The sequence below is a fragment of the Plecotus auritus genome (genome assembly GCF_963455305.1).
Source record: "Plecotus auritus genome assembly, chromosome: 5".
NCBI classification, from domain to species: domain Eukaryota; kingdom Metazoa; phylum Chordata; class Mammalia; order Chiroptera; family Vespertilionidae; genus Plecotus; species Plecotus auritus.
The window spans coordinates 56,901,576-56,928,648 of record NC_137776.1 but is presented as its reverse complement, the minus strand read 5'-3'; the positions used below and the strand labels follow the sequence as shown (position 1 = coordinate 56,928,648).

Below are 27,073 nucleotides of genomic sequence, written 5' to 3'. Positions count from 1 at the left end.
TGGGTGGGACTAAGGTCAGAGTGCTTGTGTCTAGTCCGGGTTCAATGTCTGTGAGCTGTGCACTGGAGACAGGCTGGGCTCTGAGCCTGGTTTTCCACAAAATGGGAATGAGGACAACTCTTCTTCCTCCCTTACAGAAATAGGACCCTGGAGACATGGCTTTCTCCACTCCACACCCCTTTTTTAGATTAAATTGCCGATGCTGATGTGAGAATGCAACTTTCAGGACAGAGTTAACCAACATGTTTCAGTGGACTGGGGCTCCCAAGGGCATGTTGCCCAAAAAAGCTGAGAGCAGATGCCTGCCCACTCTGTGCAGGCTGGTTCCCACTTGTCCTGACCGTATTACATTTCGGACCCATGTTGAGAGGTTTCCCATGAAATTTAGGAATAAACACCTAGGACTCATTAAAGGTCACACTTTTATTTTACTTCACTTTTAAAGACGTGTTTTATCTGGTGAGATGTCCCAGATAAATTTATCCATGTATATGAATCCATCAATCCCAACATTACCCTATTTATTCTTCCATCTGTTCATTCATTTTTTCATCCAGTCAATCAATACTTATTTTTGATATATCCCACTAAACAATAAGATCCATGAGAAAAAAGATCTGTCTATAGTGTTCATCACGATATTCTTAGCATCTAGTACAGTGCTAAGTAGTAATCAAATGAATAGCTGAGGGACATTTAAGCACCTATATTGTAGTATTCACTATAAGTCGTCCTAGTTTTGCAGAGGCAAGTGGGAGCAGCTGGGGTAGTGGAATCCTGCCCACTTTTAACCCATACCCCATGCCATTAATAATAGTAGCTAACATTTATTGAGTGTTCACTCTGTCAGTCGCTGTGCTAAGCACCATAACAGATTTATAAAAGCACTGCTCTCATTCCCGTGAGATCCTGCTTCCCACGTGGAGACAGCGAGATCCAGAAGTGAGTAATTTCCACCTGGTTCCATCTGTGGGAAGTGACAGAGCTGGACACGAAGTCTGGCAGCAAAACCCTTTCCATCTCCTATGCTCGTGATCTGGTCTGCCAGCAATGGAGCAGCGGGGAATAAGCTGTTAATTAGCCGCCTTGGAATTTAGCACACAGATACAACGGGACCCTTTGGCTCCTGGGTCCCCAGGCTTCCTGAGACTGAATTAATTGGGAGAGATCTTGGTCTGCATAGCCCTGCGAGATTTGTGAGGCATGTTTTCTGACGGTGCCCGTGAGGCAGCGGAAAAGGGTCAAATTCAATCTCCCTAAAGGACAGTGTAGGAGTCTAAGTTGGAGACAGAGAGGCTGAAGCTTGAACCCTGACAGTGAACATTGATAACCTGAGCCCAGGCCCTTTCGAGTCCTTCTGCTGGCTCTCTTCTCGGCCTGTGCAAACTGCACTGCCGTGTCCTCCCCTTGGTCCTGCCCACGTTACACCTAGCTCTCTGCTCACGGAAGATAGTCAACTTTAACCCCTGGATCTGACCCAAATATACGTCTGCGTCAGCTCACCTCACCTCCCAAAGCCTCACAGTCCTTTCCTGCTTGGCAGCGTGAAACGCAAAAGCTGCTCCTACAACCTCCCTGCCATAAAGCTGAGAAATGCCACTGAAACATAGAGTCATGCTTAGGAGACATATAAATACGCAGGACAGTTAGCAAGGAATGTGATAACTACTGGAGTTTGGACCAAAACAGTTTCTGGCTGCCTATTTTTTTTTTTTCTTAAATGGAGTGAATACAGGCTGAAAGAAGACAATTTTTATAAACAAGTAAAACCCCGAGCCTAAGATAAATGTTGTGATGTACACACTGTAGCTGTGATGAACTAGACATGGTGAGAAATGCAACATACTGAGAAAAAGACGAAAACTGTGATAAAAGTGTCATGATGCAAATTGTTTTACATTAACAATATTACACTACAAAGAAAGAAAGACAAATACTTTAATGCAGCAAGGGGAAAAAATCAAACAAAAGCTTCCCCTGCAACTGCAAGATAAGAGTGCCGCTGCCAAAGCATGCTTCCCCCGCGCAGGGGCGAAGCCTCCGCTCAGAGCGAGGGAGCCAGGCCGCCAGAGGCACACTCCCACTCAGCCTCCCGGGCTGCCGAGAACAGTTTTTCTCCCCAAAAACATGCAGCTGTATCACCTGGCCTCACTCCCTACCAGACTGTGCATCCCGGTTTCCCCATCAAGAAAGACTCACGATAGTGCCCTTTGACTGTGAACGTCAACACCCAAAGCCAGGGGGAGAAACGCATTAATTTCAGGTCTGATTAGCAATTAGAAACAACTTAATTGTGCTATTTTAATCCACCCCGTTTGGATAATCCCCGTTTGCCTGTTGATGGAAACTGAAATAAAAAATAAAAAAAAGGAAATGGATGACTAAGTTAGAAGCCGAACAGTCTATCACCAACTACTAAAAAGGAAGCTAGGAGTGATAAATGGGCAAGGATGCAATGGTGGTGCAGTTGGCACCCTCCTGAGGCTAGAAACTTCCGGAAAGCCCCGCTGCCAGCGACAGTCTGGCAAAGCAAAGTGGGAAGGATTGGTCCAGTGGCAGTGCCGATTCCACAGCATCTCTGCAAGGAGCTTTTCCTTCAAGCCCCAAGGAGAACCATCTGTAGCTGCTCGTTGGATCATGCTGGTTCCTCAGTTACCTTCCAACAAATAAATCTTTGTATTTTTGAAATAAAAGAGAGAACTGATGAGAGTGGGGAAGTACTGTGAGAAACAGAAGGTCTAACAATTTTTAAGCTACCCCCTGTGCCATCCAGGAGCCATAAGGACGATTGGCTTCCTGAGGACAATGGTGGCAGCTGCCATGTTTTCAAAGCTTACTTCATGGCACAGGCACAGGGATCTCATTGAATCCCTGCAGTAGCCCTGTGGAGTAGGTCTGATTATCCCCATTATCTAGATGAGGAAACTGAGGTTCAGAGAGCTGATGTAGCCTCCCAAGGCTCCTACTGCTAGTAAGAACTATATTTTGAGTACAGGGCTAATTCCAAAGCCCATTCCCTTTAACACCACAGTCTCGCGTCCCTTCACATCATAGCCAGACAATCTGTCCCCATTTCCGGAACCTTGTGGAAAGAGTACACAGCCACTGGTCTCATGGACAGCCCAGTACTCCAGTGACACACTAGTTTGAGTGTACCGACTTCTTTATGCATTCTCCCCCTTGAAACAAGGCCTTATAAATAATATTAAATGAGGCTATTTGGAGAAGCACCATCAATGCCACAGAAAACAGAGGCTACTGAAAATATTTAAGAAAAAAATTCAACCCACAATATCAGATGTTTTACTTGTTTACATCTCTCAAACAACTGTCCCCACGAGATGCCAAGGAAAGAGCTCCCATCAGCCCGACAGGGGGCTCTACCTCAGGCCTCAGCAAGCAACACTGGCTCCTTTAAAGATCACACAGCAGTCAACGTTTTATCAGCACTCAACAAACAAGTTAAGGTTTGGCTTAAATCTGAAGGTCTCTCTCCCTTTGGCATATTCTGGGATAATAGAACAAATGTCAAATCAGTACAAGATGGCATATTTACAAAATTGCACCCTGTTTTGCATAACCTAACGATGCAGCAGTTCTTAAGGATTGAACATTTCAAATCTGCTAGCAGAAGACTGCCAAATCTATGACTGTTTCACACACTTGCCAAAAGCCTATCAAATTTTGAGCAAAATGCAAAATAAATCTCCTCTACAAGTTAAATCAGTCCCTTCTGTGTGTTCCAGGCTGCCCTCTCTCCTGGCAACCAGTCTCAGGACTTGGGTCTCATTTCCCTTGCCCTTGATCTTATACTCTTCTCTTATGTATTCATAAATCCATCCCCACCCCCCCAGTCTTATGTCCTGCCTGATTTGTCCCCATTTGGCCTGCTCTTCCCACAGTCCTTCTTTGCTGTTATTCCTCGGTTCATGGGACCTGCTTCCCAACCCCCCAGAACACCAGTTCTGTCTGCTATTCCTGTGTCTATGGTGCCTCACTGCCTCACCCCTGCGTGCGGCCCAGGGAGAACACCTATGCTCCTCCTCTGTCTTCCTCTGTCTTCCTAGATTGGCCTCAGATAACTGCCCTCTCCCTTTCCTACACCCTCAGGATCTGTATGTTATATAACATTTTGTGCCTCGGTTTCTGTGTCCATAAAATTGAGACAAATTTAGAGCACTTATCTCAGAGAATCTGAAGGAAAATTGAACCTAACAGTTCATGTAAAGAGCTTAGAATACTGTCTGGTCATAAAAGCAAGCACTTAATAAATGAAAGAAATAAGTGAAACTGGATCCCCTGGTTGAGAAGAGTGGTGGGAAGGTGAAACCCTAACTTCTTGGCCACTTCCCTTCCCCTCCCTACATCTTTGGAAGGTACAGAATGCTTGGGACTCCACAGTCACAATTTGGAAACCACTAGTCTTTTTCATACATATTAGGCACTTTGTCTTATTTAAGTAGGTGCTTTACTACCTACTCTCTTTTATTTATCTCCCAAAATTTTGTGGGCATGTTTTGTTTCACCAAGACACCTGAACAGTTAAAACACCAGCCACCTTAAATAGGTGAACGAAGGCTTACCACGTGTTAGTATTTTTTATAGATTTAACTAAAATACCTATGATTAACCATATAAGAGACTATTCGGCAAGGTGAGTCAGGAAACCACTCCTCAAAGTGTGGCCACAGTTGTTCATTGCTATTGGGAGTGAGGGTTGTCTCATTGGCTATCTGATTCCTGGGCTCAAGTCTGTCTGTGGACTGAAACTCACTGCAGAAAAAATGTGTACAGGTCAACACTGCCTGTTAGCTGTGTGTGGCACCCCTACATTTTGGCTGCTGACTTAGAGCTTCTGGGACCATCTCATTGGGGTTTTAAGGAGGTGAACATTTTCCTTCTTCTTTGAGTTTCAGGTATCCTTTAAAAGTGCTCATGTACCAAAAGAGTCTGATGGAGTCCCTGCCTTTGTCACTGCAATGGGTTCAAGCCTTACTTCCAGGGTCCCCTCATTTCAACACAGTTTTGTAGACTAGGAAAGGATACTCTCTCAGGATGCAGCCTCAGAGGTACACGCCTTAGTGGATGCATCATAAACTAGCTTTCAGCAGTGCGCAAGCTAAACGATTGTTCATGGCATCCCTGGCTGTGCCACTGGAATTTGCACATGGTTCCCCCAAGTCCCTTCCCCAAATGCTAAATAGAACCTTCATTTCACAAATGTGCCTCTCTTGGTGATCTGGATTTCTCTAAATTCTTCCAAATATGGGTCACCAATGACCTAATAATGAATCTCTTTTTCTCATTTGAGTTTTATTAAAATTTGTATTCTCTTCCAGAGGCTATAGTGCTGGCCACTGCATTGATAATTTATGAGCTGAAAACACGGACAAAGATCAGGGTCTTGCTTCTTACAGACACTTTGGGCGCTTCTATCCTGGATGTGCTGAAGGGAGTCATTGGCCAGAGTAAATGGGAATCACTTTCAAAATCTGTCCTTCTGACCCAGGAAGTGAACAGGGCAGTGAAAGTCTCTAAGAAATTACCTTCTTTGTCTTTTTAAAGAGGGTGGGAGGATAAATGGGGAGAGAGAGAGAGAGAATAAATATAAACCACCTGGGAAAGAAAAGTAAAAGAAGATGGGGTCCAGAGGGGCAGCTGGGGCCTTGGAGGAAAATAGAATCTTTGAATATATTCTTGCCAGAGACAAAAGCACAGGCTCATTTAAAAAACAAAGGAGGGCAGCTTTATTCTAAAGCCTGCTGTGCACCAAAAATAGGCACTTTAGATTCAGTTCTCCACACTCAGAGGAAGCAATAAACCAGGGTGGAAAGAATTCTGTGAATACATTCACCTCACTTTCTCCGGCCCACCTTAACTATTGCCGCCCAAATAATTCCTCCGAGTAACACATTGGGAACCTTTAGCTCCCTGGTACTGGCAGTTTTAATGTGTCCATTGCCAGCAGTGAATTCTGTGCCAAGAAAACCCGACTCCTGGCGGTGGAAGGATTAAACAGTCCTCGGGTGCCATCTGTGCAGTGAATCGAAGGAGTGACTCTGTGCACCCAGTGTGCGTGTGTTGCCATTGGCAATGGGAAGTGACTTCTGTTTACATGACTACCTCATGCAGCCGAGCACCTAAGGGGAGAGATGAAAGTGGCCACGGCAGTGAGGGGTGGGCTGAGAAAGAGGGGGACCATTGTGAGAACGAGGAGCCCTTGGGAAGGTCTAAAAAAGATAAAATGGCAGATTAAAACTAATTATCCAATAAGGGGAGGGCTAGTTAAAGAGGAAACACCCTGTTGGCAGATGTTCATCTGGGGAAGTAGGCTAGGTGCCATGAACTTGCTTAGATTCAGGATTTGGACTTGACTGTGTACTTGCTTCTAGGTTCAAAGACTTTTTTCAATACATAATTTTAAAAGTGAATGTTTGATTCATCATCCACCAGCTTCTGGAGTCAGAGTTAGGATCCTGGGCAGTACACCTTCAGCGTTTCAGGAATTTTTAGTACATTGGGCAATCTGAGAAAGGCCTTGGGCTACTCAGTAAATAGGGTGTACTACAGGAGGGGTGGTTTTCAAATGCAAGCATCCTGGTCAGGTCATTGACAAGAAAATTCCAGCTGTAAAATGAGAGAAGTGGTGGAGACAGATTTTATAACAATGTTTCCCTTCGAAGAGTTTTAAAATTAAATAGGGAAAAGTTTCAAGGTTTATACTTCATACTGGGTAACCCAACAAATGCTACAAGTTTAAGTAAAGGCTTAAACTGCTAAGAATACTGCAGAGGGGAAATGGGAGTGCAATCCAACCATGAGTCCAAGACAGTGAAGTGGGGGCTTCAAGAGATCTGAGGAAGACGCCATGGCATTCCAAAGGGGATGCTACTCCTATGGGAGAGCAGCACAAGTCTTCCAATAGATGGAGATGGAAAGCAGATGACATTCCACGCAGAAGGAAAAGAGGACAAAGGCCCCCAAATATTCTGAGAACAGTGAACAGTCCAGGTAAAATGGGCCATTAAAGTGTTGTGGGTAGGGGTTAATCTCATAGCTTTGTGGGGGTATAAGGTAGAAGACAGCTAAGGGGAGATCAATTGGCCTATTGTTTTACAAGAGAAGATAGTCATGTGACAGCAACGATCCTATATAATAAAAGTGTAATATGCTAATTAGACCAGACGTCCTTCTGGATGACCTTCCAGACAAAGCCGGGGCTGCGAGGGCCGAGGCAGAGGCAGCTGCCATGAAGATGGGGGCCAAGCCCCTTGCACGAATTTCGTGCATCGGGCCTCTAGTATGGTTATAAAGAAGGGAGTGGGTGTCTGAAGCAGCTTATTGGATGTGGAGGAGAAAGAGTGGGAAAAATTGAGTCCAAAGCATCATGTGGGACAATTAGCAGAAATGGGGCTGGCCTGATTTGTGCATCTCACTTTATAGGTTGAAAAACACACACAAGCACAAACACACACAAGCACAAACACACACACACACACACACACACACACACACACACACACCCCTCCCTACCTCTCTTCCACCAGCCTTGTTAAATAATGCTGAAAATAAGAGGTAGGACTACACTGTCTATGCTTGTGTTACAAAACTAGAAATTTTGAGTTTTATTGTGTTTTGATCAAATGGCATTAGAATCCATAGTAAAAACATTTTATTAAAATGTACAAATAATGCTCAGAGAAATGTATCAACATGAAAACCATATCTTGAGAGTTGTAGCACAAATTGTTCTCTTAAATTATTCTTGTTTTCTTCCCCTTTCTTTCTTTTTAATTAACTGTCCTGGGAAGAGTTCTGAATTTCCTTTGGAGAATGTAAATATCAGATGATTTGCCTTGTCATCTGGAGTTTCAGGGTTTTTGACTAACGTGACAGAATCAGGAACATTTTGGATGAGCCACAGTGCTAGAAGGGTCCCTAGTCCTTAGACTAACACTTCCATCTACCTCAGTGTGGCTCTGGCTTTCTGGCAACATCCACACTAGCACATGGGGCTGCCACGATCACTGACAGCCCCATATTTCAAGGGCTATAGCCCAGCAGAAGAGCAACCTGCCCACTGGGTCTCCCATCAGGCAACCAGCCTGTTGGATGCTATTGAGCAATTAGGGTTCAAGGGCTTTTCAGCATATCACCCAGCTGTACTACTCCTCACCTCCATTAGTCAAATCGTGTGAGAAAAAAACTACATGTTTAGTTATGAATAAGAAAATTATAGGCTTGTTCATACATCTTAATTATGATAATACCATAAAAAATTTAATATATAGCTAAAGGTTTGGAGTCTTCTGGCTGTAAAAATATATGCTGAATATGTTTTCTAAACTGAAATTTTTGTAATTAAAGTAATTATCTGGTGTTGCTTTGTATTTCCAAATGAATGCATATTGTGACCTATATAGCATACGATAAAGATTGTAATTATGCAGAATATAGTAGGGAAGCTACTGGAGTATCTTTAAACCACCTGTGTTATTTCTTTCAACAAGAATTTTGTTGGAAATAAAAATATATATTTTATAAAAATAGATACAATTTAACATGTTCTCAAACCACTTCCAAATAGGTTATGAAATGGACCTGGTTCCTCATTTCTTACCTTGTAATGGTCATGGTTGTCTTCTGGAGTTGGGAGACCCATGTAACGTTCTGTGTACACTGAGTCTATGGTGGAGAAAAGAAAAAAAGTTAGTTTATACAACAAAAACTTTTCTTCCTTTTATTTGGTTACTTTATATGCTTTGGTATGTCTTAACTTTGCATAGGTCTATAGTGTTATCCTCAGAAATAACTCCTCCAGATCATTTTTATTTGGCTTGCTAATTCAGCCAGACACCTGCTCAGACTTCTGCTTTCCACATTCTGCCCTAGCCTATCCCCAATTAGTCCTCATGGTGAGTGCAGAGAGAGAAACCCAATCAATAATTCATTTTCAGGAAAAGCAAAGGTGAAGTGCTAAGAGGTTAGGAATCTGTACATTAACATCTGATCTTCTCAAATAATCTTAATTAGGAAGTCACTTAATGCCTCAGTTGTCTTGAATGTTTTGGTCCTGACACAGTGTATGCCCTAATTTATAATATGCTATTATTACCTTTTGGAAATCTCTAATAGTGTCCAATTATTGGTTGCTTAGTTAAGTCATAATTTTGGCAGGTTGAAATTTACTATAATAACATAGTTCAGTTATCATTTATTTGCTGTATTACCCCATATTGGCTCAGCTATTCCATCATAATGCAAGTTAAACATTCATTTTCTTTCCTTTTGTGCAGAGGCCTCAATTTTGAAGTAGTGGTTGGGTATTGTGAAACAGATTACATTCATATCTGTCTGCTGAAATGACATAAGCTTTTTTATTTGCCAATATATGGCAAAAAAATGTATGCATTATTGGTTTGGTTATTTTGAGTTATTAAACATACTTTTGCTCTATTTAAAAAAATTAATCATATATAATATCTATCATATGTAATATGTGTATCATGGCCTGCATATATGATTTTTATATCATATCAGTTATATCATATTATATACATTATATGCATTATTATATATGTATATGTCCTAAAATATCAGTGAGGTATTTCCAATATAACTTTAAAAGTCTGAAATAATTGTTTTGAAAGATGCTCCCTTAAATGACCAGATTACAGTAAATAAAAGTACAAGAATAATGCATTGCCATTGTGCTGTATAGGTATGGCTTGAATATCACTGTAATTAAACAGGTATTTTAATACTGATCTCATTAATTCTTTAAATTAATATGTCACCTAAACCACAAGCTCAAGCAACATTCTTACCCTTTTTGTATGACTGGCATTGTAGGTTAAAAACGACATTGATAATTAGTATTAATTGTTCCGCATGTCTTCTTTTGACATGCCATTTCTATGGAAGTCTTAAATATTTTCCGCCAAACATGATAAGAGCAATATTTTGTCATTTTGGTTACAGTGAGTACAGACTGTGTATTTTTACATGCCCAGAGGACACTAAAATAGAAAATATAATATTTTAGAGGATACTTTATGAGATCTTCATAAAATGCTCATATCCTTTTAAAAATTTTTAAATATGAATAACAGTAATTTGATAGGGGGAAAATGTCCTTTTAGGGCAAAATAAGTTTTTCCTCAAACAGCCACAGTCTTCAATTCTTCTTGTCCTAGAACATAATAACCCTTTCTTATCAAACTTGCAAGTGTAAGAAGATGTGACATTTTGAAAATAAAATTTAAAATGCATAATGAACCCTGGCTGGAGTTGCTCAGTGATTAGAGCATGGGCTCCTGTGCACCGAAAGGTCATGGGTTCCATTCCAAGTCAAGGGCACTGCCTGGGTTTGATCCCTGCCTCCCACCGGGGGGGTGGAGGGGAAGGGGAGGTGTACATGTGGGAGGCAACCAATCGATGTATCTCTCTCACATCAATGTCTTTCTCTTTCTCTCCCTCTCTTCCACTGTCTCTAAAAATCAATGGAAAAAATATCCTCCTCAGGTGAGGATTAACAACAAAATGGATAATGCAGTTGTAAACTTTTAGAAATATGCCTTGAAATACCATTTATGTGTTCCTTTTACCTGATCTGTTATGTAAAATTTTTCAAATTTACATATGTAGAAGAATTTTAGAAAGTTCCTATGTGTTAGGTAGGTCCATAGACATTTATGGAAGATCTCTTCTTTATCATGACATGTCTGTAAACTCACCAAGTTTGTTTCTACTATTTTATTGACCACCAGAGGTCTCCAAAAACAAGCCATCCAATAGAATGATTATTAATATCAAGCAGAAAAGTGTTATATGGAAACAAATCCATGGTGTGAGGATCAAATCCTAACTATGTTCTCCAATTCTTTTAAAACAGAAAGATAGCAATATATTTTCTTACATTGGCTTCTCTTGATTTGGAGAGGGTTTAAAAAAAGCATTTCCACAAGATTGGTACTACCATATGTTAGGACATAAAATATTTAATGAGCATATTCATTATCAATGATTCTGTACTTACACTGCAGAAAGGACTTGAGATGGGGTCAGAAGAGACACAGCAAAAAAATCATTTCCTCACTACCTCTCACTCTTCTCCCCTACCTACTGCATCCCTGCTCACTCCTTCCCCCTTGGGCAGTGGTCGGCAAACTGCGGTTCGCGAGCCGCGGTTTGCCGCTCTGTTGACTAATGAGTTTGCCGACCACTGCCCTTGGGAATCATAGTTTTACATATGTATGATGCCTGATAGAATAATATTTTCTCAATGATGAAGATTACTTAGAGACAATGGAAAAAAACAAACCTCCCAGGAATTCCCTTGTCTCTACTCTCCTCTTTCCATCCAAAGCCCTACTTATATTTGATCTTCACCAGAAGAGAAAGAGACACATGTTTCTTTTATTCTGCTAATATGTAAAGCTCAACCTTCAAGTTAGAATAAAGATAAGGAAGGGTTTGTTTATCTGCAGAAATGTAGCATTGGGGATGTCTGGGAATTTGGAAAACAGAATTTGTTTACAAGATTTGTTGGTAAGAAATTTGGAAAACAGAATTTATTGCTAAGTAAATGTGTAGATAACATATATACCATCCAGCCTTTCACAATAGCAGAATAAGGGAGATTGTTTTATTATAAGTCTCCATAAAGTACGTGTAAGATAAGTCAGTTTATTCACTGTAGAAACACTGCAACCCAAAAAGAAATGGTTTTGTTATTGGAATTTCAAGGTCAACACTCAGTATCTCTTTGTATTTGATAGCAATTACATACCATAGAACTCCCATGCTGACACAGGCGCCACGGCTATTCCACACTTGAATACGCCACTTCCTGCTCCCAGGACCATTGAGGTTACGTACCCTCCATATGACTAAGGAATGGAAACAGTTATTTTTATGGAGGTAAAGGAATTAAGAACATATGGTAAGCGAGTTGCAGTTTCCACATTTCTCACATCTTTATATATTGTGCCTCTTTAGAGATAGAAACCATGGTAGAGGAGGCTTAAATTGGCCTTAATTGGACAGTATCTAAAGACACATTTTCAGAGCCCTGTCCCTTTTCTTTAGTAGGTGTGAGGGGAAAACACTGAAAAGTTGCTGGGTAGTACCATCAAAAAAATTAAAATAAAAACAATAAACACTAAATCTTTACTGACTTTGACTCATGAGAAAAATCTTCCTCCCTCTCGTTCCCCTTCTCCTTCCTTCCCTCTCTCCCTCTTTCTTTCCTTCCTCACTTCCCTCCCTCATCATAATAAACAAAGGTGTAAGCTTGGCTAGTAGGAACTCATTGCTTAGAGGTCTAAGATATTGTATTCGGACCTTTTAGATTAAAATGATAGACAGGATTTCATCTCCAAATATTTACATACAAAGATATATTCTCCTGCTCTGGGTTGTATTCACTAAAAAATGTATATAGAGTCATCAGCCAAACAACTACTCACCCAGCCCCAAATTGCAATTCGTTTGTCATCCACAAATCCCATTTTTGAAAATTTTCTAAAATACATGGGAGAAGTCCACAAATTAGTATTACATTGTATATAGAAAACTAAGATAAATGCACAAATGAAACCCTGACATTTGTTCTCTATTTCATTCTATGGGAGAAACTAAGATATATTACTGCCAGCAGTCAAATAAACACCTGAGACCAATGTCTATCATTTTTACCCTAAGAGCCAGATGAACGAGGTTCACTTTTGTTGGAGTCCATAAAAATCGCATGAGTGCGTGCGTGCGTGCGTGCGTGCGTGCGTGCGTGTGTGTGTGTGTGTGTGTGTGTGTAGGGGGAGAGGGGCTATGATTCACAGAAAACAAATCCTGGCAGTTTTTTTCACAGCTTTATATAAAAATTTGCAGCCCAGATGCACTTTTCTTTACATAATTGAATTTAAATCTCTCCAGATGTTTTTCAGTTTGAGAGAGGCTGGCCCTGCTGTGGAGAAATATAGGGGCCTGGAGAACAGCTGGGGAGGGCTTAGAAATGTATCTGAGCTCCCTACCTGAGAACTTAAAAACCATTCTCCAAATAAATCCCTTCTAATGATGGATGTTGATTAATTAGCTCAACACTGTTAAATCAGAAAGACTTTCTCCTTGATGAATTAAGAAGTCTTTTTGCCACAAAATTGCATTCAGGATAGGAACCCAGGTAAAGAAAGAAGAAAAATGTTTTATGCTAAAAATACTCATCTTGGAATTACATAAAAATAATTTACTTTTTAAAAATCTAGCCTTTGGGACACAATTTTGTAGTATTGAGGGGTGTGGGAAACCCTTGCTTTGACCTATATGTGACTTTGAGAATCTGTGTTTTCAATTGAAAATGTATGTCTTAGGCTACCCTGAGTTAAGCAATATTACTTAAGCAATACTAATAAAAATCTAATGTAGTTTTCAACTCATCATCTTCTTCTTCAGTAAACCTTTAAAACTTCGAATGTATATGTAGAAAAATGTGCACCAAGTCATGAGTGTAAACCTTGATAGGTCTTTACAAAGTGAGCATATCCTTGAACAAAGATAGAGTGCTTACTATCACCCAGAAGTCTCTGGGTCATTTGGGTTCTATAAAACTTTCACCTAAATTTGTGCCATGGTTTTGACTTTATGGAAATTGGGTCATGCAGAATGTACTCTTTCATGCCTGGCTTCTTCCATTCAACAGTTTGTTTGTGAGATTCATCTATGTGATAGTGTATAGTTCTTTTTAGTTGCTGAAAAAAATACTCCATTGTATAAACACACTACATCTCATTACTTTTTAAAACTGCAGTTGTATATTGTGGATATTCAATTCTATAATTTTAGGGCTTGCGTCGGTCAGACTTGAGAGGCCCTGGAAACTATGCCCTTTCTCCCAGGGGACCAATGCGAATACATAAAAATTCATTTAAAAAATATTACAGCTTCACTCTTAAAAAAATTTGTCCTCTCTCTAATCTAAACCTCTCCTTTTTTGGCTTTAAGGAAATAGTTAATCATTAGTGTTTGGTATAAGAGACTCAGAGATACTCAACAAATTGACATCTCTTCAGTTGTTCCTGTTCTTAAAGGAATGATTCTCCACCCATTTAATCACTCACAATTTTTCTACATTTCCTGGTTTATGGCTTCACAATATTATTTTAAATCACCTACTTATTATGTTTCTGTTGACATTCAAGCACTTGGTTATAGAAAGTCAAAGATTATATTTCCCATTTACCAGTTGAATGCAACTGAATGTAAGAACTGGATTCAAACCCTGACCGACCTAATTTAGGACCCCCCATTCATTCACCCGAAATGTGGAATACCAACATCCACCTCCCAGGTTTGCTGCGGAGCTTCAATGACAATGCAGGTGAAACATTTCCCAAGTTGCATGCACATTAAGGAGTAACCAACATTTATAATTAAGATCTCTGTTAAGTCAGATCAAGTCTATCTATACAGTCCCACAACTGGAGAGCACAAGAATGAAATGGGACTCATATTTCACAAAGCCCTTATAATTGTGAATAATGAGGGTTGTGCTCTACAACTTTCCCAAAATTAGATGAGGAGTAATCCTTATCCAGCTGGCTGTAGGAGCCACTCCTAGGACTCCATAGCCTTCCCCCTCTTCCAGTTTAAATGAACACGGAACTGCTCTATGTATCCCTGCCTGTAGGGATGGTTTTCTTGCTTCACTAGATGTTTACCCAAGTGCACATTTATCCTTCAATTTGTCCACGTGTTTGATGCATTTTGAGTTTCTGTTCCTCAAAGGGGGTAGCACACATGTCAATTTCCTTTTTAGAGTCACAAACAGGGATTTAGGAAATATCTTTTTTAAGCTTTATATAAATCTATAATTGTTATAGGCAGTTAGACATGAGCAGAGCAAAGACGATGGGCAGAAAGCCCTGGATGCCTAGCAAGGGGCAAGACGGGGAAAGAACCTCACTCCTGGGTAACCTTTCCTCCCTTACCATATCGCTTGTCATGCTGTTTGGACCGCCTGATTTTTCATATTGCTAGTCATGGGGTTTAGACCCCCTAACCTTTTCCTCCCTAAAGATAACATCTAAGCCTCAGCTGTATTTCAGTTCCAGGCCCAGAAAAGCAGCAAAATCAGACAAGTGACCCTATGGCTGCTTCAGGACCAGCTGCATTGAGTAATGACTCCCCGCCCTAGCACCTACCAAGCAGTGGAGACCATGACCCTGAAAGCACACACCTGGAAAGCTGATGATTATTCTATGAGCCCTCCCCTGAGACTTCCCCTAAGATTTCCACCTGTAAGAGAGATATAAATATGCTCAGGCTGAAGGAACCAGCCCATGTTCTCCCCCAGGGGGCAGGCCCACATCATTCCCTCCCCGCTTCTTCCTCTAAGGGACCCCAGGAAACTTGCAACCAGGGGAGCAATGGGCAGTGGCAGCTCTCCCTGGGCTAACCCCCTGAACCTGTCTCCAATGCCCCCTTTTCTCTGACTTCTCAGTGAGCCAAAGCAGCCCAGCCTAGGCTCTCCTGTGACTTCTTCTATGCCCTTCCTTGTTTCACTGTCCTAAGTATATTTTCACTGAGGCCAATAAATTCTTTCTTGCTTTGCTGCACTTTGTCTCTTGATTGAAATCTTTCCTTAAAGAAGACAAGATCCTACATCTTGTTGCCTCACTGGTAACATATTGACATGCATTTTTTTTTTTTTTTTTTGGTCTAAATATGATTGATTATCTTCACAAAAACCCACCCAAGGATGAAAGACTACAAGTTCATGCCAGGACACTTTAAATTCTTTACACTTTAGGGATTTAAAATGTAAATTGGATGAGGGAGAATTTATCTCCTAGTCACTCACCTGGCTGCTTCAATTTGATCTTCAACTTCAAATGTTCCCAGTCTTCTGTTGATTGCATGCATGATCTTATCTCCTTGGTAACCACTTCCTCTGCCATCAAAGCTAGCTACTATAATATTTTCTGTGCTTGCAAGGTAAGTAGCCCAATTGAGTGTGAAGGTGGCATCTGCTTTTTGACTACAGGGGCCTGCATACCTGTGGGGGGGAAAAATAAATTTTTAGCCTGTGTGGTTTTCCTGAACCGATTGAGGAGTGCTTGCATTTCTATTCCTAGTGGACAAGAAGTGTGCATCTTTCCTGATCATGAGCCTGAAATCGTGCCAGCCACTGAGGTGTTCACAATAGGTCTTCAAATACTTGGCAACATGACTATAATGGCTGTGTGTTCCCTTCAAAGATGTCCCCATTAATTTCATCTTTGAAGATTGTTATCAAACAGACTTCATTGGCCAACATTTTCTGAGTCATATATAACTTGGAAATCAAAGAAATAAATTTCTCTGGGGAATTATGTTATGAAAAAATAACAAGGATGACAATAAATGCAGCTTTGAAAATACCTTTCCATCTCAGCTTACAAAGATTTCTTTCCTAGACTCCAAGTATCTTTCCTAGGTTGGAACTTCCTTAGGGACTTTGACTTCTACATGATATGCATCACATTTCCTCCACTACTCAGCACCAGGTTGCACTCTAAAGCTCCCAAAATCATGTGTAATGGACCAAATTATGAATGAACACGATTCTTTAAAACTTAAAAGGATAAGCAGACTATCTGAAATTGGGTAGGTTGTTTGGCGTTCTATTTATTAACAAGTTTAACTCCCTTGAATCTGCGATCTTTATAAGCTACATCTTACCCAACACACAGCTGTATGCAAAAATCTCTCTAAGCCCTCTCATTTCCTCTTCTTAATCAAAAGAGGCTCCCCATCACTTCCTCATTGCTTTTAATTTAAACATCTGGAAATTTAAAATACCTCTTTCCTTCAGCTTTTATGTTTTGTTTACATAGAACTGTAAATACAATGGAACAGGGCTGTATCTGATGCTAAGATGTGTACCCTTCCTTCTTTTGCTGGTAACAACAGAAATGTGGTGTTCCTGAGCTTGAGCTTCAGTTTTCTCTTCTGCATAATGGGCCCAACAGAACTCACCACATGGGTTTGCTGAGTGAACAAAATAAGGCAAGTCACCTGGCACACATAAGGCACCCAACCCATTTGTTGTTTTGTTTTGTTTTGTTTTGAATAAAGGAAATGAGTCAAGCTAGAACAGGAAGACTGGCATTGTGGTGGCATTCAGGGTAAAGTCGGAGCAATGTTAGAAGGATTAAAGTTAAATGTATCCCTAATAATTATCAAAGGTATTTGACAAAGCTGCCATATTTAAAATTCACATGAGTTCACAGCTACTGCTCAAAGACTTGTGATTTCAGAACTTTAAGATTTGAAGAAGTTTGGATTATAATGACTACTTTCTTATTTCACATATGTTCTCTTCACCAAAAAGAGGAATGGAAAATACCAGGCAGTGATATTTCAGGAACTAAAGAAAAACCTGATGTCCTATTAAAACAAAGACAATCATGGGAAATGTTGTGGCCAAGTTTTCGGGTAAGGAAACTGTAAAAGCTGTTAATACCATCTTTCTCATTAAAATGTCCACAATGAAAGGATAAAAATGGGGACTTGAGAATTCCTTTGGAATTCTCTTGGAGTTCAGGGAAACAAATAAAAACAAACTTCATATGCTATTATGATGAAAGAAGAGTGTCTCCCTTCTCCATTAGAAAGAAGGTAGAAAGTACATGCTTGGGTTTGTGATTGCAAAATAGGAGGAAATAATAAAATTGCTGCACAGTGATCCAAGAAGAGAGAAAGGATGTGTTTTGCTTTATTTTTTTTTCAGTAAGCTACACTGAGCAAAAAAAAAGTACAATAGTTAACTTCTGAATTTTTAGTTCCCTCCTCTTGAATACATACTTACACATCTATTAGTAGAGGATATTTCTTGGATTTATCAAAATGAGGAGGCAAGATCATCTGATACCAAAATTCTAAACAAACAGAAAGATTAATTAGTGAATTAAGAACAATGATTAGCACATGATTTTGGTTCCTTATCTGTTAGTAATAAGTCATATCTAGAGTTTAACAATGTGTTAAGTTAGAATAGGAAAAAGAAGTGAACTACTTGCATTCAGCATGTTTTTAAGAAATAAAATCTCTTTCAGGTTAAAATACTAGTTCAGATTAAAACAATAAAATTATTTCTAATGTATCTATTAAATACATCAGTGCCTTGTAAGATAAAAGTGCATTTTAGAATTGCTAATGCTTTGTTTTTATGATTCTGTTCTTTGGCATTTGATCTACTTATCTAGTTTGTTTATGGCTTATGTTCTAAGTTTGCCTCCAAAATGTTTTTCTCTTCTTGAATTTCCTTGAAGATGTTTAGGATTTTTAGTTGGCCCCAATTCTATTTTAAAGTTCTGATATAATAACATTTGTGTAATTCTTATTGCCATCCCGGGCCGCGAAGCCAGTTCCCATTCTCAGCTGTATGCTTCACAGCATGAAATCAGGTTTACATAGAGCAGACGGTTATGTACTTTCTATATGATCTTTCCCAGATCTGTTTAATTTTCTGTGCTTGATTTAACATCAGTTCAATAAAATTTGTCCCTAAATAATAAATTGGTTTCCTTTGCTCCCAAATTCAGGTTGATGAGCTAGACTAATAAATCAAAAAGAGAAAAAAATGAGTTGTTCCATATTTTAGTAAGATTGCCTCCAGCTTCAGTAGATTGGATTAACCTGTAGGGAAAAATTTCCCTGTCTGGAGCTGCTTCTTTCTTAGATTTATCTTTTTGTTTTTTTGTGACAATTATTTTAATTGATGAAAAAAGAAAGGTTTAGGAGTCAACTCTTTATATAGAGTTCTCTTCCATTTGTATTTTGCTGATTATTTTATGCCTTTTGATTAAATGTGCTTATAAGATCGAAAATTTCAGTGTTTATTACATTTTGACCTATGAGTTAGTTGATCATAATGTTTTTTTGTTGTTTTATAATTCAATAGTCTCCTTTTATTTTATTTTTTCTTTTTTAAAAAATTTTATTGTTTAAGGTATTACAAATAGTAGTACATAAGTCTCTTTTTTTCCCCCACTGTCCTCCGCTCCCCCGCCGCCCCCAGAGTCTTGTATCTGTTGGTTGTGCTTATATGCATGCATACAAGTCCTTTGGTTGATCTCTCGATCATAAATGTTTTTAATGAATGTGCCAAACCCACCATTGGATCTCTCTTTTGTTTGAATTAGCACTAATTGATTGGAAGTGTTTTAGTTCCACCTTTTGAAGATGTGCAGTCTATTCTTTGGGGAGTGGGGGTTCCTTCTAATCCAGCCGTGGGCAAACTACGGCCCGTGGGCCAGATCCGGCTGTTCTATCCGGTTCTCTTGCTCTCCCCTCCGCTCCTTTACTTTGAATTTATATTAGTTCACACAAACACTCCATCCATGCTTTTGTTCCGGCCCTCCGGTCCAGTTTAAGAACCCATTGTGGCCCTCGAGTCAAAAAGTTTGCCCACCCCTGTATCCCTAGTCCTACCTCCCTTTGCTCCCTCCTCCCGGACTCTCCATAGGCCTTTCTTTCCTGGAGTTTGAATGGTATAATCACATCCCAACTGAAGCCTCCCCCTCTGGCGACACCATTCGTCACTCTCTATCAGGTTATCCATCCAGTCCTGTGGTTTCCCTGACCCGAAAACCTTCTGGAGCTCCCCACCATTTACCAAATGAAATAGAACTTCACATTTCGGCATTCAGTGCCTTCTGCACCTGGAAGTCCAGCTAGTTCTCCCAAACCTAAGGCTTTGCTAGATGCAGGGGGAGCAGCTCTGGCAATGCTTGGAAACTTATCACCAACTCCAAATCCTGGGCCCACCCTAACGGGAATGTGCATATTATCAAGGTTCAAGGTGACTCATTTGCACATTCAGTCTGAATAGCACTGCTCTAGGCTGTTCTTCAGAGGTGCCCTACACCTGCCAGGGTTCTTCCTGCCATTTAAAATTAGATGAGGTGAGTCTTTTCTATTACTGTCCTATGTTAAAAAAAATAAATCAAATACTGTCAACAATAATAAAATTAAATAAAAAATATAAAATAAATCTTGATGGATTTTACCCTCCCTTATGAATTGTCAGCCCTTTGAAAAAACAAGCAAGCAAACAAAAATGAACAAATTATAAGATTTCCTACTTGTTGTTCTTAGTGGTCCCTGAATATAATCCATGATCAAGCAACCAGGCCAAGGACTAGGCTAACTCCTTCTTGAGGCTAGAGCAGTGGTCTGCAAACTCATTAGTCAACAGAGCGGCAAACTGCGGCTCGCAATCCGCGGTTTGCCGACCACTGGGCTAGAGGGTTAGGAAAAATTCAGAATTTCTCTCCTGAGACAGAAGTTTCAACATTTTATAGCCAACCTTAATTTTTTTATACAACCAGCTTAGATATTTTTTGTCTCTTTGGGTTAAGGGAAAGTACATTAGGGTATCATTAAGTTAAAGACACAGTTAAGACTTATTAGGAGAAAAGAGTTACTATTGAGATGAATGATGCTGTATTTTAAGACAAAAGAACGTAAAACTAGTAGTTCTTGTGACATTTCATGGGGAGATAACCTTCAATTCCATTTATATACACTCTGAAATGCATATTTTCAGATCAAGTTATTGTATTTATTTGTATTTTTATTTAACTTACTCATCCCATTTAAATGAATGAAGTCCAATGTTTTTCTTGGCATCTGGATGTTCTGCAGTGTTTCATACAAAGCTGTATTGTTTTCCAGGAGTCTCAGTTCTAAACAAATAGATAACGGAAATTCATTACAATGTGAAGCATTTGCATCGTGCAAAGCAATAAAGCACAAGTGGACAATTCACTGATGGGACTATGCATGCATCAGGTTATAAACCTTGTGTTCAGTGTAACTGTTAAGACACTCTAAAGCTAAAGAAAATCCCACTACACTAAGTACCCCAGTCCTATTTACATACACTTTTCTAAGAAGCAAAAGAATGATGAAATTAAAGAGAATACCTTTATCATTGCTGCTGCTATGCAGAGTATAGCGGGGGAGTTGAGGGCCTGTTAACATAATCAGGGAAAAATATATCTTAATACATTTTAGCATAGTATTCTTATTTTTTTCTAAATACATCATATTTTTCAAAAATGGCATTTATTACCATTTAACTTTGATAGAATTTTGATTCCATTTAACTTTGATGGAATAAATATCATAGTGGATAAGGGGCTTAATAAGTGTTAGCTGTTTATCCTTCCTTAAAATAAATGCAACTTGAGTGTGAGCGTGAGAAATATTACCAGAAAGACACAGGGCTCAGGGGAAAAAGCAGGAAATGAACCTCTGGCCCTGTTGGTGCCTTGGGCACATTATCATTTATGTGCCCAATTTCCTCATTTGTGCACTAAGCCATTGGCCCCCAAGGAGAGCTGCTAGGATTCCCTGCTCTAAATCCACAATCCTGGAGGACCACACAAGCCCTCAGGCCCGCTGCCCCTCGGGGCAGAGCTCTGGAGCCAGCCTCCCCTAGGGGAGGGCGGATTTCCCTCCCGCTGCCCCCCGGAGGAGTCCTGAGCCTCGCGGCACATCTGCACAGTGCCTGACTTGGATAAGCAGTTCCTTCCTGGCATGCAAAAGTGTTTTTCTCACCCTCCCATATCTTCACTATTTATCCCAACTGTGGGAGTTGCAGAGTGGAAGGTAATGTATAGAAAAGCTATTTTGTGAGCTATTTAATTTTCTGCATTTGGATAATATTAATTTTTACCTTGATCAGGACCACAGCGAAGGCATTATACAGACCTGGGTTTGAATCCTGGCTTACCTGTGGTGTGACTTAGGACAACATATCGATGCTTCAATTTCCTCATATAAAATGAGGATGGTATTATCTACATTATAGAGTTTCTTAAGGATCAAACTTGATCACGAATCTAAAACTTTTAGCACAGTGCATAGTATAAAACACACACCCAAGAAATGGTAACTGAAAACAGCCATAGTAAAGAGCCATAAAGAAAGCTATGATAATAAAGAAACTAAGCTAGTAAAGAAAGATTCGGATAACTGGTTTGAAGACCTATTTTGGTTAGGAACAGTTTTCAGAATATGCACATTCTGTCATTTTGAGATGTAATTTAGCACAGTGTTAAAGGGAGGGCTCGGGAGGCAGGGGCCTGGTTTGAATCCTTTGTGCCTTTATTAGCTGCGTGATCTGTGGAAGTCACATTGCCTCTCCTTGTCCAGGTTTCTTCATTTATAATAAAGAAAACAATAATAACAATAGCAATAGAAGATAGAGCAGTGAGCAAGTGGGGTAATGGGCACCATCCACATACATGTTCTCATTTAAAAGGGCAAGTGCAAAAAATAATAAACCATTCCCAGTATCCTATATAATAAAACCCTAATATGCAAATAGACCAAACAGCAAAACAACTGGTCGCTATGATGCACACTGACCAGCAGGGGGCAGATGCTCAACACAGGAGATGTCTCCTGGTGGTCAGTGTGCTCCCACAGGGGGAGCACTGCTCAGCCAGAAGCTGGGCTCATGCAGCCTCAGTGGCGGGAGCCTCTCCCACCTCTGCTGCAAGGGGGTGGTAAGGAGCGAGGGGTCCCGGACTGAGAGAGCCCCTGACTGCCAGCTGGATCAGGCCTAAGCCAGCAGGTAGATATCCCCCAGGGGTCCCAGAATGCAAGAGGGCGCAGGCCGGGCTGAGGGACCACCACCACCCCCCCCCCACTCCAGTGCACAAATCTTGTGCACCGGGCCTCTAGTGTGTATATATAAGGATGAAGTGCTCTGTTATACAAGAGCTCTGGGGTGTGACTGTTTTCAGTATAAAACAAGCCTCTTGGTTAGAAGGGGAAGGAAAGGTAATTAACTCACCACTTAGATGTGAGTGAAGAGGACTTATATGATATCAAGAACTCCTCAGATTCAAAAAGAGAGAACTGAGCAGAGCAGAAAGAATGTTTCCTAAACTGGACACAGAAAGAGAGACTTCAGGGATGGTGATGCTGAGCCAGGAGGTAGTAAGAAGGTTGTCCAGAGAGAGGAGGGGCCATCAGCTGGGGAGGGGTGGGTAGGGGGGCAGCTCACAAGCAGAGGGATGGAGCTACTTCAGATGGATATTGTGGGTACCCACTGCTGCTAATCTACCTCCCAGCGGTCAGGTCACACTTACCTGAACATCTCAGCTGATAGTACTTCGCCCCTTTACTAAATGATGCCGAATAGTACTGACACCTTTCTGGATCCAGCTCACAACTCAGACATATCACGTTTGCGTAGTTATTAAGTTGGATTCTGAAAAACCAATGGCGGAAGTTAAGTGTTTGATTAAAGGATAAATGAAAGAAAAGAATTGAATAATGCCCTATTCCAAGAAATCAGAATGCCAAAGCAATCCTCGGAAACTTTTAAAAACCAAAACGATGCATTGATTCATAATAACCTCAAACCTCCCAATGTTTGGAAATATCACAAGGCATCTAATAAAGTCATTCTCTTTTGTTGACATGCAGATTGATTTATAAAGAAATAAAAGCATTTGAGAATAACTTCAGTTTAATACATTAATTAGGATAAGCCTCTCCCTCCCCCCAAAAAAAAGAATCAAGAAAGTGTTCACCAGCTTAAAAGACTCAGGCCAACTTGATAGAATTCTTACTTATAAAGATTTCTTCCTCCTGGCATTCCTTTATATTCATTACTGATGTAGTATCTGGGAAGGAAATAAATGAAGTGTTTATTAATTATGTTTTTAAGAAAAGTCAAGTACACTGCATTTAACTCAACACCAAGCATTAGTGCTCATTCACTGGTACTTGCCCTTCTTTTACAATTTTTCCCTGCCCCTGGCCCCCAGCAGCCATTTTTTCACCGTCATCTCTAAATAGGAGATTCTTTTTATTTAACGGACTAAAATATCTGAATGCAAGGATTGCTCCCCTAACGGAAGTGGCAAGGAAAATCTCAAAGGAAGTATTTTGTAAGAAAAATGTAACTGGACAATGAACCTGAAGTTGAGACCCCATTTATCCATAGTGTTTCCCATGTTTTCTGATTTATAACCCACTCTGAGACGGCAGCAGCCCCATCTTCCTGAGAGCAGCAGAGCCAATTCTGAGAGAACCTTCGAAAACTGCTCTGGGCAGTGGCCACCTTCTTCCTTGGGGAGGCCAATAAAGAATTACAAATGTGCCCGAGATTCTAATGAAAATGAACACTCCCTTTCCCACCAATGCGTGGTAGCTGACAACCTCTGCAAAGCTTTCCATTTTCCAGAGTAAGGCCCAGACATGGGCAGGTAAAATAGCCGCTCCAAGCCTACCAAAAAGTCAGTGCCAGTTGAAATGGAATGAAACGCCTCTGAGTACTAGTTCAGTGTTCCAAGATGGTTAAGAAAAAGAGGCTACAGCTCTTCTAATGTAAAGCAGGTAAGAGCAAGAGGTAGAGCTGCTTGGTGGCAGAGCATCAAATCTGCTAAGCATATGTGAAAATCATTAAGGCTTCCGTATGTTAAAAAGAAAAAAAAAATCTGAACTCATTCCAAACAGACTACTCTATTTGTACGAGATTTTTTCCCCTATTTCTGGGCAAAGAGGGTGTGATTACGACGAGTATGTTTACCTCCTAGAATACTCACAGGTAATCGTTGGTAAGGGCTTCTATCCTGATGACTTCCCAGGCTCCTTTTGTTATAAAGGTGCAATTCTGATGGGAATTTTTTTTAAAAAAAGAGGTTGATTAGACTCTCTCTAATCAAGGTTAGGGGGAAAATTAAATCTTCCTATCAGGAGTTCAGATAATCTCAGGTCTTTTTCTTGGGTCTCCCACCCCATCCACCTTACTTCGGATGCCACCGAGAAATTGGAGTTAGTCTGATTATTTGTACACATTCATCGTTTTTTACCAAATGCCTTCCACTTCAAGTCAGTTTCAAGAAAAAAAAAAAAAAAAAAAAAAAAAAGATCAACCTGAAATGAATTGTGTAAGAATACTTACTTCCTTATCTATTTGGAAAAGACAAATGTGTTTGTAGCCCTCACTATTGCTCATGATCTTGTAGAAACTATTCCCATCAGCAGTAAAATGAGGTTCTGCAGGCTTAAACTAGAAAATAATAGAAAACAAAAAGCATGTTAAAGCACATTCATCTCATCTCAGTCCCAGCTTTAGTTTTAGAAATTATAACGCCTATGCTTGAAACCCAGGCTTCATTTACTTGCCAAATGAAACCAATTTTGTCTTGAAAGAAAATTCTCCTTCTAGAAAATGCAGACAAAAAGATCTAAGTCCTAGAGAATTCTTTTGTGAGGAGTAAATGAGTGAATGCGCATAAGGAAGCTTACATAGGATGCTCAATGCATAGCAAGTGGTTACTGTTATTCTTGGACATCTCTCTTTGGAGGATAACGCTGACTTCTGGCTATAGGTGTGCAAAAATTAGCATTAGCCTTTCGGTTTCAAGTAAACCTCCTCAGTGTCACAAATGTGTTTTCTTGAAACAGATTAATATTATTCTTGACTGTCTTTCACACAGATTTCCTTTTGAAAGTCAGACTTAGAAAGTCTTTAACCATTTCTGGACTAGATACCGTAAGAAATGTGCCGTATATTTCAGTACAGAAACATTCATATAGTTATCATTTTATTATAAGCCCCTTCATTTTGCTGAATACAATCAACAGTTTACAAAAAAATAGTTGTATGGAAATATAGAACAAAATTTCCATTTCTTTACAGTTCAATAAAGATAGTTCTCAGAACATAATGTTGTTTAAGCAGAAGAGTATCTACCCCAGCCCGAAAGGAATATGTCGCTTCACAACTTCAATTTCCTTACTACATTTGAGAGCAGGTAGGAGATGGCCTTTTAAAATTGTTGGTTCACTTCACCCTTGATGTTTCCTTTCTCATCAGCTCCCATTTTGGGAATGAAGAAAAATGCTCCCAGGTTCTCTTTAGTGATTCAAAGCGAATTCATTTGTGGAGCAAGCTGAGGCGTGCAGTACACTGTTCTCATTACAGAGCTCTGAAACACATTCCCCTCTCTAGACCTGTGTTCACAGCCTTATCTTTTTAATACATTTCCCTGTTTCCCCTGGATGGAGTTGTGCCTAGAAGAAATGTGTGAAAAGTGGCATCTGTCTGGTTAAATACAGAGAGGAAAAAACATATTTTTTTCCAGAGAGTCGTGAGGAAGTGTAGCATGTCTCTTGCCATGGAGGAAACCACTTTTCATGTTGGCAAACCTCTCTCCTCTGCCCAATCAATGCCTGAAGAGAAAGGATGTGTGAATGCTATCAGAGCTCCCAGCCCAGCTGGAAGGGGCCATGCTCCTGAACCAGGGGACCTCACATCCATACCCAACGAGATGTGAAAGCTTGGCATGCTTTGTGTCACTTTGTTTCTCTCTTAAAGAGGGCTTAACAGAAACGGTCATAAAAACTAGGTGAGATTCAGTCTCCATCTTTCACATGAGGTGCTACGATGGCTGGAGTTCCTTCATCCACTTGCTTCATTCCATGGCATACAGCAACGTGGTTGGTGATTCTGCCCAAGGCCTACGAATCGTGATGGGAGTTAGAGGCCTGAGAAGTCTCCGAGGGTCACTGTGCTTTCTTGGGTAAAGCTCTGCATCTGGGGCCTATCCAAATGTCAATCCACATGAGTATGATGTGCTCCAGAGAGAGCTGCATGGGGGTGTGATGTGCATGCCACTGAATTTCTGCCGGATGTACAATGGTCACATCTCCTTCCACACTCATGCAGGCCATGGATGCAAACCATGTTTTATGCCTCTGAAGCACATGACTTCAAATATGAGGTCAATGAGCACATTCAGCATCTTAGCTGCCTTTCAGCAGTGATTGCTTTTAACACACCGGGAGCTACCATTTGCCTAGAGTATGTGTCTTGTTTTGTCTGCTCATCATTATTACTTCTCTGCCTTTTGGCTAAGATCAAGTGTATGCTCTTCATTGATTTTCCACTTGTCCCCTTACTTTTTTCAACTGAGCAGAGTATGTTATCCTTGTCTATAAAAAGATGTCTCTGCAGGGAGCATGTAAATATTTTGAGATGGGTAAACACATATCTTTATTATTA

General features: G+C 40.3%; 1 protein-coding gene across 1 annotated transcript in view; it reads right to left on the bottom strand.

Moving 5' to 3' along the window:
* The window catches only part of DPP4 (dipeptidyl peptidase 4), an 89,499-nt gene that overhangs the window by 4,553 nt on the left and 57,873 nt on the right, over window positions 1-27,073 (bottom strand). Inside the window, exons 13-23 of the mRNA XM_080668218.1 lie at window positions 24,968-25,075; window positions 24,609-24,676; window positions 23,631-23,684; window positions 23,145-23,266; window positions 20,967-21,014; window positions 20,628-20,726; window positions 17,846-17,915; window positions 15,857-16,051; window positions 12,471-12,525; window positions 11,792-11,891; window positions 8,621-8,685 (exon numbers count right to left, since the gene is read on the bottom strand). Coding sequence (XP_080524344.1) covers window positions 8,621-8,685; window positions 11,792-11,891; window positions 12,471-12,525; window positions 15,857-16,051; window positions 17,846-17,915; window positions 20,628-20,726; window positions 20,967-21,014; window positions 23,145-23,266; window positions 23,631-23,684; window positions 24,609-24,676; window positions 24,968-25,075 — 984 coding nt within the window. The remainder of the gene's footprint in view (window positions 1-8,620; window positions 8,686-11,791; window positions 11,892-12,470; window positions 12,526-15,856; window positions 16,052-17,845; window positions 17,916-20,627; window positions 20,727-20,966; window positions 21,015-23,144; window positions 23,267-23,630; window positions 23,685-24,608; window positions 24,677-24,967; window positions 25,076-27,073) is intronic.